The sequence below is a fragment of the Syngnathoides biaculeatus genome, chromosome 3 (assembly GCF_019802595.1).
Source record: "Syngnathoides biaculeatus isolate LvHL_M chromosome 3, ASM1980259v1, whole genome shotgun sequence".
Classification (NCBI taxonomy): domain Eukaryota; kingdom Metazoa; phylum Chordata; class Actinopteri; order Syngnathiformes; family Syngnathidae; genus Syngnathoides; species Syngnathoides biaculeatus.
In genome coordinates, this window is record NC_084642.1 from 36,837,056 (window position 1) to 36,852,647 (window position 15,592).

The window sequence follows — 15,592 nt, forward strand, 5'->3', positions numbered from 1 at the left end:
TTGGGCACTCTAAATTGCCCCTAGATGTGATTGTGAGTGTGGCTGTTGTAGGCTCCAGCACTCCGGCGAACCTTGTGAGGATACGCGGCTAAGAAAATGGATGATGAATATATTAAACAAATTAATGTGAAGCAGATTCATGTGGTTTATTGAATGCTGGGAACTGCAAGTAATATGGATTTGAGCTTTTCTAGCAACACGTTTTTCTTAATTACCATTTTGCATTATTCAATGTAGTATCAGTACCCTTTCCTTTGCTAAAGAGTTGGAACTCCTTTTCAAAATGCATGAGGCTTAATGTTGAATGTAGTTTCTAATTTAATTGTAGGGTCCATGAGACCTCAAAAGTCTTACGGGAAACCATCCAATTTTTACTAAAATTATTTATTCCAATCCTCCAACCCTTGTGAGGATAAGCGGCTAAGAAAATGGACGGATGGATATTTACTCCGAATATATGATTTCTGATCTATATCTACCAACAGAATATAGCGACCCAGATTTCACACTAAATTTGTGAGTGAATTGACACAAATTATACATCCATCCATTCTCTGAGCCGCTTATCCTCGCAGGAGTGCTGGAGCCTATCCCAGATGTCATCCTGCAGGAGGCAGGGTACACCCCAAACTCGTTGCCAGGCAATCGCAGGGCACATAGAGACATACAACAGTTGCAATCACATCTAGGGAAAATTTAGAGTCTCCAATGAAAAAAAACTCCACAATGGGGATTTGAACCCCGGTCCACAGAATTGTGAGGCCAATGGTCTACAGCTGTTCCACTGTGTCGCCAGACTCAGTATTATTTCATAATTCATATTTTTTATAAACAGTTTTTGTTTGTAGCTCTCCTCTAAGATTTTTCTATTTCAAAATAAAAGTACATTAGCTTAATAAATATTTCGAAACACTGATGTAATGTCATACAATAATAAAATGAAAAGGTTAAGTGCAATTGTATTGTACACAAGATTTCTCCATCAATCAAATCAGCGAAGTGTTGCGTATTACGGAAGTAATTAGCTTTTTTTTATTGAGTATCTATTTGCTCAGAGTACACAGTTGCTGTTCTGCCCGCAGTTCGTGACTTTCCACGACAAAATGTGCAAGCAGTCACATGCACACAAGCTTTAGAATTGGGTTAGCTCTCCAAAGGCCCATGGTTTGACAAAGAGTGCAGTCTACAGGACAAGGTGACCCACTTACTTGGGGGAAAAAAATCCCTTCCTGTATCTCAAACCATTGGTTCTCTTCATTTCCTCTTCAGTCTCGTACAGTTTTCACCTCTATTCCTGATTGAGTCCATGTAACTCTTGAATCTTGGTGTTATTCTATGACAAGTATTTTTTTGATTTTGTTCCCCCTACCCTGCAAAAATTTTATTTTTCTATGACTATTGCTAATGATCAACCCGTACTTGATAATTTCTTCCAGTCATTTTACCACAGTATATCAGTTAAAAAAAACTGTTCATTTATAGCTGAGGGTGTCTGTAAAAGTCTGTAATGCGGTTTCTTATTTGATTTCTCCAACAGGTTTCACATATATTTTGGCCTTCAGCTCAATTCATTTCTATCGTCGTTTCAGACGTGAGTCATAAATAAATATAAGCGGTGTAAAATAATTGTTCAATCTGCATCTGTTGTGGAACTATGAAAATTGACCACTAAGTGGCGCTACATTATCACTTTGGAGTCCATCAACAAGTATTATACGGATACCTGTATGTGTTTTAGAAATGATCCTATCGCTACTCTGTGACCTTAACACCAGTGATGATGCAAGTTTTTTTCACTTAACTGACCAATAAAATTATAATTAAAAAAGCAAACATTTTTTTAGTAGCTGAAGATGACCTAGTGGATTAGCTCATCTTAAGTCTCTCTACTAGATTTCCTGCATGGAGTCTGCCTTTTCTCCCCTTTGTTTGCCTGTGTATTTATTTATTTATTACAGGTATTTTGACTTCTCACATTGCAAAAACATGCATTATAGACTAAATTGTCTATTGCTGAATGGTTATTTGCGTTATAAGCGTTAATATCCCAAACTAATTATTTTTCTCGAATCACGGAGATACCCAATGATTTCATACTGTATCTAGAGTTCAACTTCCTGCCTATAAATGATGTCAGGTTGTTATTACAAACTCATATTATGCCTTCATTATGCTCCACATGCATAAATACAATGCTTATTTGGTTGCAAACTTCTTATCAATTTTAGTGTGGGTGATATAGAGTCTCCAATGAATACATGTTTTTGGGATGTGTGAGGAAACCGGAGTGCCTGGAGAAAACCCGCGCAGGCACGGGGTGAACATGCAAATTCTGCAGAGGGGGTGGGATTGGAACCCCGCTCCTCAGAACTGTGACGCCAACACTCTACACCTGCGCCACTGAATTGCCCACTTTAATTTCCCTTTATGGAATTTTCCTGACGAGCATAATAAATTAAAATTAAGACTGAATTCAGTTGCACAGATGTGAATGTTAGTATGTTCAACTGTTAGTCTAAGGGAGGATTAACATATTTGGTCACCATGTCATCAAATGACATGTGCCTGGATGTTAAGCTCTAGTACCTAAAATGTTTTTTCTGCTCTTGTCAGTCCCAGCAGTCATGGAGATGCCCTAGGTACCAGGAGGAAGCTGTACAGTGCGGTCCCAGGAAGACACTTTGTGGTGGTTCGTCCTTACACTGCCCAGGCTGAAGGAGAGCTCAACCTCTATAAAAATGATAGAGTAAAAGGTAGGGCTTCAAATTACCTTTTCAATACCAAATCATAATGACCTATTCATCATTTGTTGTCACAAGACTTTTAGTCACAAAGGTACCTGACCTAACCTACATTTGGTCAAGTTGAAAAAGTAATTTACTCCGTCTTTTCATGTGCACATTTTGTCATCCATCCATTTACTTCCATTGATCTGAGGTCAGGTCGAGGAGTCAGCCGAGACTTCACTCTCCCCAGCCACTACATCTAGCTATTTTGAGGAATTACAACGAGTTCCCAGGCCAGCCTGAAGACATAGTCTAGGCCCCAGGCGAACATGTCCGCAACACCTCATCAGGGAGGCGTCCAGGGAGCATCCTAACCATATGCTCAAGCCATCTCATCTGCTTCCTCTCAATGCGAAGGAGTAGCAGCTCCACATCACTGCAGACACTACACCAATCTACATCTGATCTGATCCGATCTACATACTACCGTCACTTGTCAAAAAGACCTCAAGATATTTGAACTGCTCTTCTTGAAGCAGGAGCTTTTCTCTGGCACGGAATGGGCAATCCACCCTCTTCTCAAAATTAGATGTGCTGATTTTCATCTCAGGCACTTCACAGCTGTGAACTGCTCCACGGAGAGCTGAAGTTCAAGGCTTGATTCAGCCTTCAGAAGCACATCATCTACAAAAAGCAGAGACATAATGCTGACATTGCCAAACCAAAACCCCCCAATACCTCGACTGCTCTTAGAAATTTCATTTATGAAACTAATAAACAGAATCAACAAAGAGCAGCCTTAGTGGAGTACAACCCTTTCTGGAATTGTATTCGACTTACTGCCGGCCATAAGGACCAAACTATGCAATTGGTTACACAGGAACCGAACAGCCTATATCAAGAGTTCCAATAACTCATACACCTGGAGTACCCTGCACAGGAATCCCGGGTGGGACACCTTATATGATCTTTTCCATGTCCACAAAACACATGTAGACTGGTTGGTGAACTTCCATCCACCCTTGAGGACCATGCGGAGTTAGTCTACAGATCCACGGACAGGATGAAAATAATACTCCTCCTCCTGACTCTGAGATCCTCTTCTCCAGAACCCCGGAATAGACCTTAACAGGGAGACTGAGCAGTTCAATCCTCTGGTTGTTTGAAGACACCCTCCAGCCCCTCTTCTTAAAAAGCTACCACCATCCTGGTCTGCCAATACAGAGGCACTGTTGTCTACGTGATATTGCAGAGGCGTGTTAACCAGGGCAGCCATAGACATTCGGAGCCTTTAGGAACTCCAGATGGATCTCATTCATCCCTGCGGTCCTGCCACAAGGAACTTTTAAACCACCTCAGTGACTTCAACCCCAGAGAGAGGTGAACTTACTTCAGACTTTCCGTCCTCTTGATAGGTTGTGTCAGTAGAATTGAGGTCTTCTTCGAAGTATTTGGCATACAAACTCACAACATCCCAAGTTGAGCTCAGCAGAATCCTATCCCCACTATATACAATGTTGGTGGTGCACTCCTTTCCCCTCCCTAGACACCGAATGATTGACCAGAATTTCCTTGAAGCTGTTTTCCATGGCCTCACCGAATTTCTCCCAGCGACCACCAAAGCTCGGTTGCACTTTGCCAGACATCCATCAGATGCCTCTGTCGTCTCACAGGCCAAAAAGGGCAGATAGGACTCCTTCTTTAAGCTTGACGCCACTCCTTACCACTGGGATCCACCAGCAGGTTCGGGGAATGCTCCCACAGGAGACGTTACAGCGTTATAGCTATACTTCCATTCAGCTCCCTCAGCAATGAAGACGTGGAACATGGTCCACTTGGACTCAATGCCCTAAACTTCCTTTGGGACGTGGGATAAGTTCTGCCTGAGGAGGTAGTTGAAATGTTTTGTGACAGGGGACTTTGTCAGATGTTCCTAGCAAACCCTCACAATATGTTTGGGTCTGCCATGTTGAACCGGCCACAAGTCCGGTGACATAACCACAAAGTCGATCATCGAACTGTACTCTATGCCAAGTACACATGTCGCCACTGCTCTTCCACATTGAGAGGAGGCAGATGAGGTGGCTGGAGCATTTGATCCGGATGCCTACTGGACGCCTCCCTGGTGAGATTTTATGGTCACATCCCACCAGAAAGAGACCCCAGGGACAACCTAGGACATGCTGGAGAGATTATGTATCTCAGCTAACCTGAGAACGCCTTGGGATCCCTCCAGGAGGATCCCTCCGGAAGAGGTGGATGAAGTGGCTGGGGAAAGGGAAGTCTGGGTATCCCTGCTAAAGAAAGCGGTGAAGATGGATGGATAAACTGAAACACCATGTCCTGTTCATTTTGCTTTTGTTGAGACTGATGAGACTCCTTTTTCACTTTCCATGTCGTTTCCCCTTGGCCCAGTTCTGAGCATCGGAGAAGGGGGGTTCTGGGAAGGCAGCACCCGTGGACAGGTGGGCTGGTTCCCGGCCGACTATGTGGAGGAGATCCCTGCCAAAGCCACCGAGGAGAGGAGCTGTAAGTTGGCGGCTGTCTTTTGGTGGGGGTGGAACATTGACGTACAGTAAAGTGTTCCCTCATTGTCCACGAAGGTTACATTCCTTACCCCTCCACAAATCCTGAAAACCTGCGAATAATTGATGCAGTTTTGATAAACGCCTATGTATGATTGTATGATATGTACAGTATTTTCGCGACGAGTAGACACACTTAAAACTCTTACATTTTTTGCAAAATGGAGTGGGCGCCTTAAAATATGATGCACCTCATGCATGCACCAAGTTCCATAATTTGTAAAGGTGTGTTTTAGTGACTATTTCAATAAATTACAACGAAACATGGTGGTTACATTGGTAGCATGCACGCAAACTAGCAGACGTGTAAGGATGCATGTATACTACCGCATGGTGGAGCTCATGAGGCAGTGAGGAACAGTTGCTTTTTTACAAATGTAAGAAGAAGCTTACATGCCCCCACACAATGACACAGGTAGGCAAGTAATAGTCAAAATGTTGTTCACACTCAGAACGTATCAAACTAAATCTATCACACCACAGCAAACACAATAGCATAACTTGTCATGGGCATGGTCTGGCCACTGCCGTGGGTGGCGCTTCCTGTGAGGGCGTGGCCAGGCCATGCCCATGACAAGTTATGCTATTGTGTTTGCTGCGGTGTGATAAATTTAGTCACACCACTGTGCGGTGCCACCTCGGACAGCTGTCTCAGCTGTGTCACATTTGGGAGACTAATGAACTAAGTACTTAAGTGGTAAATGTGACATTGGCATTTGCCAGTTTGTTGCGCATGCTTCACTGCATTCTGGGATACTCCGCTACGGTGCATAAGTTAGTGTAGAGCAATCCTTTGTCACATTGGGTCTGTGCCCTTTTAGTTTGATCACGTCTTGTGATGCTTCTTGGTTTACCTCATAGTCATCAGACCTTGTTTCACGTTTTTTGGATCTTGCCTAGCCTAGTGTCTTGGTGCCTCTGCCTCGTCCTGGACTGCCTTTTGGTATTGACCTGTTTTTGAAATAAGACCACTCTGAACATTATGCCTTTGACTGGAAGCCCTCCATTTGGGACCCGTGCCACTAGTTTATGACAGAATGAACTGGCCAGAACAGGACCCAGCACACCACACCATCGGGCACGCCGCTTGCCTGCTCCCAGCCTGAGGACCTTCGCCCAGTACGTCCAAGTCCTCTTCCTCCAATCCTTTCTGGGGGTCCCATTTGGCAATCTGTCCACGTCCTCCGCGGGGCAGCCAGCGCGGGTCCCCCCTTGTACATCCCGCTGCTCTCTGACCAAGCCACATCCGACGCACGTCCCGAGCTGCGGTCACGTCGGAGTAGCGATCGACCCGCTGCCGAGCCATGCCCAAGCCTCGGTTTCGACTGACCCACTGCTGAGCCACATCCACGCCTCGGTGGCAATCGACACACTGCCGAGCCACGCTCACGTCGCGGTGGCGACCAAACTGCTGCCGAGCCACGCTCACATTGCGGTGGCGACCGACCGACTATTGAGCCACGCTCACGTCGCGGTGGCAACTGAGCCGCTGCTGAGCCACGCCCATGTCCCAGTGGCGACCTCGCCGCTGCCGATCCACATCCATGCCTCGTCGGCGACTGATCCTCATATCATCGAATCTTGTTTCACGTTTTTTGATTTTGCCTGTCCTAGCATTTTGATGTCTCTGCCTCGTATTGGATTGCCTTTTGGTATTGACCTGTTTTTTTAATAAAACCACTCTGAACATTATGCCTGTGCCTAGAAGTCCTGAATTTGGGTCCGCCCCCGTGCCGCTGGTCTATGACATAACTAGCAAATACAAAACAAATAAAGCATGCATTGTGGCACAAAGGATGTAAATAACATTTAAACTCCATGTTTTAAGTCAATTATTTCTTCTGTCATTGTTTAATTTGTTTTATTATAACACTAATATTTAAGTTACTGGTTCAAGTTGATGATATCATTCTGTGTGGGGCACATTACCTAGTAATGAGGAAGGTTAAGGTTTTTTTGTATTGACTGTAAGCCTGTCACTTGTCAGCTGCTGAAAGTAACTTCAAAGGTCCTTTTTAACGTAGTTACTTTTGTTACTGGTTCACGTTAATTATATCATTCTGTGTGGGGCACATTACCTAGTAATGAGGAAGGTTAAGGTTTTTTTTGTATTAACTGTAAGCCTGACACTTGTCAGTTGCTGAAAGTAACTTAAAAGTTACTTTCGTAATTAAGTAATCAGTAAAGACAGTTACTTTCAAGTAACAAAGTTACTTTACAAAAGCAATTTTCAGAGCTGTGGGAAGTCAAGAGGAATAAAACGGATGAGCCACACAATGGAGTTATGGGAAAGCGTAATGGAGGCTAGACTCGGGATAGAAGTGAATATTTGCGAGTAACAGTATGGTTTCATGCCTAAAAAGAGTACCACAGATGCATTACTTGCCTTGAGGATGCTAGTGGAATAGAGTTACTGATGGTGTAGTGGTACGCATGGTTGTTTTTGGCGCAGGCAGTGTGGGATCAATTCCCGCTCAGTGATGGTGTTGATATCCGCCCTGTGACTGTCTGGCGACCAGTTCGGGGCGTAGTCTGCCTTCGTCTGAAGTTAGCTGGGACAGGCTCCAGCTCTCTCAATCTTCCCTCTAAGGTGCGCGCATGTGCAATTGTGCACTGCTGATGTGATCTCTGGTCACAGACATTCTGCATTATGCTCTAAAAAAATACTACCCAAATTGAAAGTACAATATAACATCCAGTTTGTGCCATTTTGCAATGGTATTCAATTGAATTGGGGTGACTAGGTGCATCCAATTCACATACGTACTTATGCAGGCGGTCAACTAATGTTTACAATAACAGCCTCCTTATGCACAATCCACCACCAGTGTTGAGTTAGCAAAACAGTCTTGGCATCGTAGAGCAAAGACAAACGAGACATGCTACTTATGTTAATCCTCATGGTGAAAGTAAAAAAAAAATGGTCCTATTTTAAGATGCAGTGGCTGTCAGAGTATGTGCAAATAGAAGAAAAAGTGGTGAAACTTTCTAATTTTCAAGCAAAAAAAATGTGTTGCAAAGTTGAGGATAAGCAGCTCAGAAAGTGGATGGATGGAATTGTACACAGATGTAAGTTGGGAATCAGGATTGGTTCTTCGTTGGGGGAGAGCTCCAAAGACAAGGAGAAATGGAATGAGCTAACAATGGTAAACTAATCAAACCCAGAGTAAATTAAAATTCTCAGACAATAAAGTCATCCCTCGTTTTTCACAGTTAATTGACACGAGAATCACCTACAAAAAGTGAAAAATCGGAAAGTAAGCACCAAAATGTTTAAAATATATTAACAGTATTTGGACTTCACGGATATGAAACAAAGAGATATTGAGTTAAATCTTTAATTATAAAATCTTTTAAATATAATATGTATGGTATTATAAATGTATAACACTTATAAAACACTTACTGTATTATATCACTGTATAGTTACCATCCATCACTCAGAAACTTATGCTGTAGCTGCCACATGGGTACCAGAATGTGTAATCAACAGTAAACCATTCATACTTTGCCTACTACAAATGTCTAGTGAAACAATAACAAGAAAATAACATTTTTATCGCAGTACAGAAAGTCACAAACAAATGAAACGCATGTCTTCTAGTGCCACACCAAATGCCCAGGGCGCATTGTTGTGAGGTCACTTTCGGTGCGTTGCTGGAACATAAATTCTGTTCTGCTGGGGGTGCCATGAGAGTACCAGAATGTTTATTCAACAGCACAGCATTTATACATTGCCCACTTGAGACGAAAATTACAACACTTCAAGTGTCTAGTTAAAAAATAACAATAAAATAATATTTAACAAAAAGTCACAAGCTAATGTCTTTTAGTGTCACGCCAAATGTCCACTGCGCATTGTTGTGACGTCACATTCGGGGCACCGTTGCCACATCACTTCCCTTTCGCTGGTTTAGCACCCCCTCATCACTTTTGCTTGCGAGGAGAACGCGGGATGTGTCTCTCTCACAATCTCCAAATCATTTTGGCCACATCTCCACGAATCCTTTTTCTTTACACAGCAAACATGATAAATAAAAAACGTGCATCGATAAGCAAACACCCAGTTAGTGTTTCCAGATTAGGGAAAACAAAAGAATATTACAAGCAAAACAAGAGAGCAAATATGAGACAATTAATGTACTATTAATGTACTGTGTATTAATGTACAATTAATCCATTTAATCCAACACCCTGTACAGGACATAATGGTGTCAACATAATTTCTAAACTCGACAGCTTGTACCATACTGTCGCACGCTTTAGAAAATTTTCAAACAAACCTTTGATGCCGAAAACACTCGTCCTCCAGGGGTTGAATGTTTCATTGCATCTTCAAGTTGTTGACTACATCATTCTTTATGTGGGAAGCTGCTGATTCATTCACACTATAATGGCACTACAAAAGCGTAACTTCTGCTGCCTTTGATCATAACCAAGACTTTCACATTTTTGCCGATCCATCAGCTACCTTCCCTCCTTTGCTTCATTGTCACCAGGGCCTTTTTTTTTAAGGAATCTGCAGTCCACAAAATTAAAGCAGCTTCATTTTCAAGGAATCCTCTAATTTTTAATCTTTCTCTTCAGCTTGGGTGTTTTGGCAGCAGCTTTAAGACCAAGCACGAGCAATTTGGATGCATTTTAAAGAGGTCATGCAAACAGAGTCAAAAGCCGGAAAATGCTGCATTGGAAGGGAATGAGTGAGTTGCTGGGTGGAGCTTTGATGATGCAGCGAATCAGCTCCAAAAGGTGGATCTGGCTTTTTTTGGGGGGCTTCTTAAAGTGATATAGTACGCACTGTGAGACAACCTGTCTTTTTTTTTTTTTTTTTTTGGGGGGGGTCGATGCAGTGAACCTGCAATGGGTGATCTCTGAAGTAGAGAGGGATTACTGTATTCTGGTAGCCATCAACAGGGATGCATCTTTGCTGTCAGTTTAACAAATTCATAATCAGGTGGCAAAATACTTGAATCAACCAGAAAGCTGATGTAGCAAAAGTAATGCCTTTGAAAAATGTTTAATTCAATCAGTCAATGTTATGGATGAATGAATCAATCAATTGTCATGGTCCTGCCAGTCCAGCCCTGGCTGCGCAGGTCCCCGCACAGGTGCCCTGATTAGGAAGCGCACACCTGCGCCTCATCGGCAGTGATTAACCCTTGTATATATAGGACCGAGTGGAGGGTCTGGCTTCGCCTCTCTACGCCTGACGTCTGAGTTACCGCTGCTCTACTTGACTGTCTGCCTGATCCCCGACCTTGGAACGGATAAACACTAACTCCCTAACTGCCTCTGCGTCTCCGGAGTCCTGCATTTGTGTCCTCTCCCGCACCGTTGGGTCGTGACATCAATTAAGTTTCTTTCGGCTTGTCCCTTTCGGGGTCGCCACAGCGTGTCATCTCAGATGAACGCATATATATGTTTGGCACAATTTTTATGCCGGATGCCCTTCCTGACGCAACCCTTCTCAGGGAGTGGAGGCCCCAGTGGGATACGAACCCACAACCCCTGGTTTACCAAACCAGTGCTCTAACCACTGAGCTACAGGGCCTCTGGGTCGTGACATCAATTAGTAATGTTAAAGTGCCACTGTATGTATGTATGTTATTAATCAGAAAACCGCAGCCAACATGGACCCATGCAGTTTTTCACCACCAAACATGATTTTGACATATACAGCTTTTTGCAACTCCCGCCATGAAAATCCTCTCGAGGGATTTATTTACGAGAAGAAGCAGGACCACCCTCAAGTGGTCTCGTTTGTTTCTATTAGTTTTACCTCCGTGAAGGTAGCTCGTTGTTCCTTCGTGTTAGCCAAAATGCTGGCTCGTTGCATTGCTGGACATTGCTTGAACACTTGGGAGGATGGATTTAGCCTTCATAAGTTTTCAAGAGACCCGGTTTGCCGTGAAAAATGGATTGCAAGGTGCAAAGGACAAGAGCTTCGTGGGTTCCAAGTGACAGGTTGGTGTGTATACAGCTACTTCTTCTTTTCCTTTCGGCTTGTCCCGTTAGGGGTCGCCACAGCGTGTCATCTTTTGCCATCTTAGCCTATCTCCTGCATCTTCCTCTCTAACCCCAACTGCCCTCATGTCTTCCCTCACCACATCCATAAACCTTCTCTTTGGTCTTCCTCTCGCTCTTTTGCCTGGGAGCTCCATCCTCCTCTTCTTTGTCTTCGACCCACAGTAGCTGAATTTCCACCGACGCCCTGCAGGTTAGCAGTGCCGGGGGCGGGCGTTGTTAACCCGGGCCACGACCGATCCGGTATGGGATTCTTTAGATGAACGCTCATATTTGTTTGGCACAGTTTTTACGCCGGATGCCCTTCCTGACGCAACCCTCTGCATTTATCCGGGCTTGGGACCGGCCTACAGATTGCACGGGTTTGTGCCCCCATAGGGCTGCATTGGTGTGTATACAGCTACTAAAAAAAAAAACAATAGTTGGGGTTGCATAATCCATAAGACAGAGTTGCGAAATGTGTCGGTGTGCGCATCGGAAGGCTTCCGTGCAGCAGCTGCTGAAGGACAGCCTCCGCAGGCCTTGTGGATCGCTACCAGCTTTGTCGACAAGGCCGAGCCTGCCGCCGGCTTTGTCGGCCGGGGTGGCTCGTCGCGGCGGTGGCTCATGTCTGCCACGGAAGTGGGAGGTTATCACCGCTGCGCTGAGGTGGATAGGGCAGGGAGGTGATTTGGCCATGATCTGCATGTCATCTAAATATGGCTCAAAACAATACGGTAATATTGCCCCGGACACTTCACTCGGTTGTGAGATGTTTTCTTCGAAAAGAGCTTCCATGTCTGAAGGGCGTGTCCTACAGTATAGGCCACAGTGTAAATGCAGCCAATATGGCAACCAATTGACCCCTCCGTAGAAATTGCGCAATCTGTGTCACTGACCAATCAGAGGCCAGAGATCTGAATAAACCACGCCCCTTTTTCGGACCCGCAGTTTTCTCAGACAACGCTGCATGGTCCACTATAGCTTCTGTTGGCGTTTTATCACGTATTTGGGTTCTTTAACAATAGATATGGTTAAGAGGTGTAGTCACGGACTTTATAATAGTGACGACAGGTATCCTGAAAGGCTAGTTGGTGGAGTTCAATTCGTACCCTTTCCAAAACCGAAAACCCAGTACGAAAAATGTCTTTGATGGATAAAACTTTGTGGAAGACTGCATGATCAACTGAATCCATCAACCGGAACAGATATGTTTGCACGAAGGTAAGTCCTATATTTGATTTTGAATACATGTCTCATATAAATGAATTAGCAGTTCTTCGCTTGCATAATATAGCTACGTGTGAATGATTGTCACACTTCACGGCGGTGAGCTAAGCTAAACTGGACTAGCAGTCCTAAAAGCCTTCAACGTGCACCGAGACACCAAGACTGAAGGAAGGATGTTTGAGGACACTAAAGTAGTGATGGTCCTACTCGGTCGGGACTTACGTAGGTTCGGCACTATTTCAAGAATAATTATTGAGGGGAGCGCGTGACGTTACACAAAGAAAACGAGAGAAACAACTCATAAATCAAGCCTTGCCTTCTTCTTTTCCTTCATACGGCGGTTCACAAACGGCTATACAGATACACATACAGATTCTGCACACAAGTTTGATAGGTAACACGAAAATAGGAAACTGTCAATGACGAATTCGTCTTTGGGTTATAATATATTATATTATGTGGCTTCTCGGTCTTCCTCTGACTCTGGAAAGATCTCGTGCTAATATCAATGGTTTCTCCGTCGATATGCATGTAAATACCATTGAAATACCGCTCGCTGAAATACTTGAAGCCCTGCTGTCTGCTTTTCAACAATATTTCACTGTTAGCTAAGAATGCGAGTGAGAAATCAGCCGGTAAATTGGACAGTTTCGCACTATTCTTGCTGCGCCGATATTTTTGCTAATTGTTTGTCTGACGTCAGCGCACGTGGCGTGACCTCACTTCAGGAGGCGTGGTTAAGTGCCCTGTACGGAGGGGTGAATTGGACTTCCACAACTTTGCGCATGCTCATATTTATTTTATGTATTTTTCATTTCAATATCTATTTTATAATGTTAATAAGGATGACACTACACCTTTAAAGTTCCACCTTGGCACACCTTCACAATGGCTGAAAGCACAAAATACAGTGCACAAAAAGCTAGTTCTGTGTTTTAAATACAGGGATCAAAATAACATTCACTGCCAAACTGTTTCGGGAGTTCATTCAGCTGTCAGCATGCACAGCAAAAGAATATTGTGCCAAAAAAAACTGACGGGATATGATTGCGAATATACATTAAAAAAAAAAAAAGTGGGAAGCGGGCTTTCAAATTTATAGTCCACAGTTTATAGTGGCTTGGTTTGGTTGGTTGGTTGGTAAGTTTTTTGACACTTCCATTTTAAGTGTGCAAAGACCTAAACAAAATTGTTCTTTAAAAAAATGGTCTGATGGGAATGTAAAGGCTATAATGTGATTCTTTTAATAGCCCATGTAACTTCGATGGATGACACTTTTGATGTAGCTCATAGTGGTCAAAGAGGCTTAGTGTGTTTGCTCAAACGTAAAAAATTTGAGGGAACATTGCAGAGAAGTATGTTGGAATGATACAACAGTGATGAGGTGTGATGTAGGTGTGACAAAAATTTAAGGTGGTGGTGGGACAGAAACATTTCCAAGTAGGTTGGAACAGTTGGCGGAAGATGCCAGGTGTGTTATGTGACAGAAAAGTCTCTGTTAGGATGAAGGGTAAAGTTTATAAGACAATGGCGAGGCCAGCCAGGATATAACGGATTAGAAGAGACAATAGGAAGCAGAGCTGGACGTGGTGGAAATGAACATGTTTAGGTTAGGAAGTGAGCAGGTTGGATAGAATTAGAAATGAGCTCATTAGAGGGACAGCCAAAGTTACATGCTTGGGAGACAAAGTTAGAGAGAGCAGACTTAGATGGTTTGGACACGTCCAGAGGAGGGGGATTGAGTATATTGGTAGAAGGGTGGTGAGGATGGAGCTGCCAGGGAAAAGAGTGGGAGGAAGCCCAAAGAGAAGGTTGATGGATGTTGTTAGGGAAGACATGGGGGCTGTTGGTGTTTGAGAGAAAGATGCTGGAGCTAGACTTATATAGAAAAAGATGACGCACTGTGGCGACCCCTAATGGTACAAGCCGAAAGGAAAGAACTCAGAATTTACTTTCAAGATCAAGTAAACAGTAAAGTAACTGTTATATTTTCAAGGTAACTGGCAAAACTGGTCTCAGCCTTTTTTGTTTTTTTTTTTGTCTCCACGGGGTGGGTTGCATAAAGCTCGGTGCTACATTAGCCTGCTTCCTCATCTGGGCTCTGCTTTCCAATCCGAGTAAGCTAATGAATGTTTTACACCACACTACATCACCCTTCACCTTCATAGTTGGTCTTGTTCATGTAGTTATCGATGTACTGTACACTACACTGTATGGTATCACTCTCAAATGAGTAAAAGTAATTATTTGCATTTTTGTCTGGATCTGTGAACTTTTTCACCCCCTTATATTGTGCTCTCTGACAGATTGCTGACATTAGCACAAAAGACAGTTGTTCATGGGTCAATCTGTTCTTATTCTAATTGCCTATCTTTCCTCTTTCTTTTTATGCTAGTGTGTCAGCAATAATGGGGCCTGATGGGTAGCAGGTTGCTCTTCTTTCTCTTCTTCTTTGCTTTCCTTTGGGTGGCCCATTTAAAGGTTTAACCTAAGGCATTTGGCACAGGGAGCTTCTCTGATGTTGTCCTACCCAAAATGCTCCAGGCTTGGCCTGCAAACGCATCTTGTCCAAGGATAGTATCATAGCATGGTGACTTACTGGCTTAGAGTCTGTTAAGGCCATATCTCTTTAATTAAGACAATGAATGTGTAATGTCAGTGCAATCACATCAAAATGGCTGTCCACATCCTGTAGATCTAAGCATATACACCAATGTTCTGAAGCAGCCCGGCTCAATGACGTATTTGCCTACGTGGCAGCAATGTTGATAGGGGTGGCGTTCCAATCGAAGATAATTCATGGACTTTGAAATTAAGTCATAACTTGGCTGAGAACCGCTCCAGTGAGAGTTGGAGATCATGGCTTTTGGATGAAAAAAAGTAATGAATTTTGGACTTTGTCCAAAACTAATATACACTACATTACACGTAAATGCCTTTGCTGCTCCGTTAGCTGGCTTGATGAAGCCAACAGAACCCTATCATGTCCATGCCCAGGGTGAAAACCACACCGCTCCTCCTGAATCTGGCATTCGACTTCCTGGTGGA

At 43.6% G+C, this 15,592-nt stretch overlaps 1 protein-coding gene and 1 long non-coding RNA gene across 14 annotated transcripts in view; one reads left to right on the forward strand and one right to left on the reverse strand.

Annotated features, from left to right (window-relative positions):
• shank2b (SH3 and multiple ankyrin repeat domains 2b) overlaps positions 1 to 15,592 on the forward strand; it is a 292,642-nt gene that overhangs the window by 178,153 nt on the left and 98,897 nt on the right. For all 13 annotated transcript variants that reach the window (XM_061815646.1, XM_061815649.1, XM_061815651.1 and 10 more), the window contains 2 exons: positions 2,614 to 2,753; positions 5,142 to 5,255. In XM_061815646.1, the coding sequence (XP_061671630.1) occupies positions 2,614 to 2,753; positions 5,142 to 5,255 (254 nt within the window). The remainder of the gene's footprint in view (positions 1 to 2,613; positions 2,754 to 5,141; positions 5,256 to 15,592) is intronic.
• The window catches only part of LOC133498601 (uncharacterized), a 28,777-nt gene continuing 15,785 nt past the window's right edge, over positions 2,601 to 15,592 (reverse strand). Inside the window, exon 3 of the long non-coding RNA XR_009794362.1 lies at positions 2,601 to 2,730. This is a non-coding gene — a long non-coding RNA (uncharacterized LOC133498601). The remainder of the gene's footprint in view (positions 2,731 to 15,592) is intronic.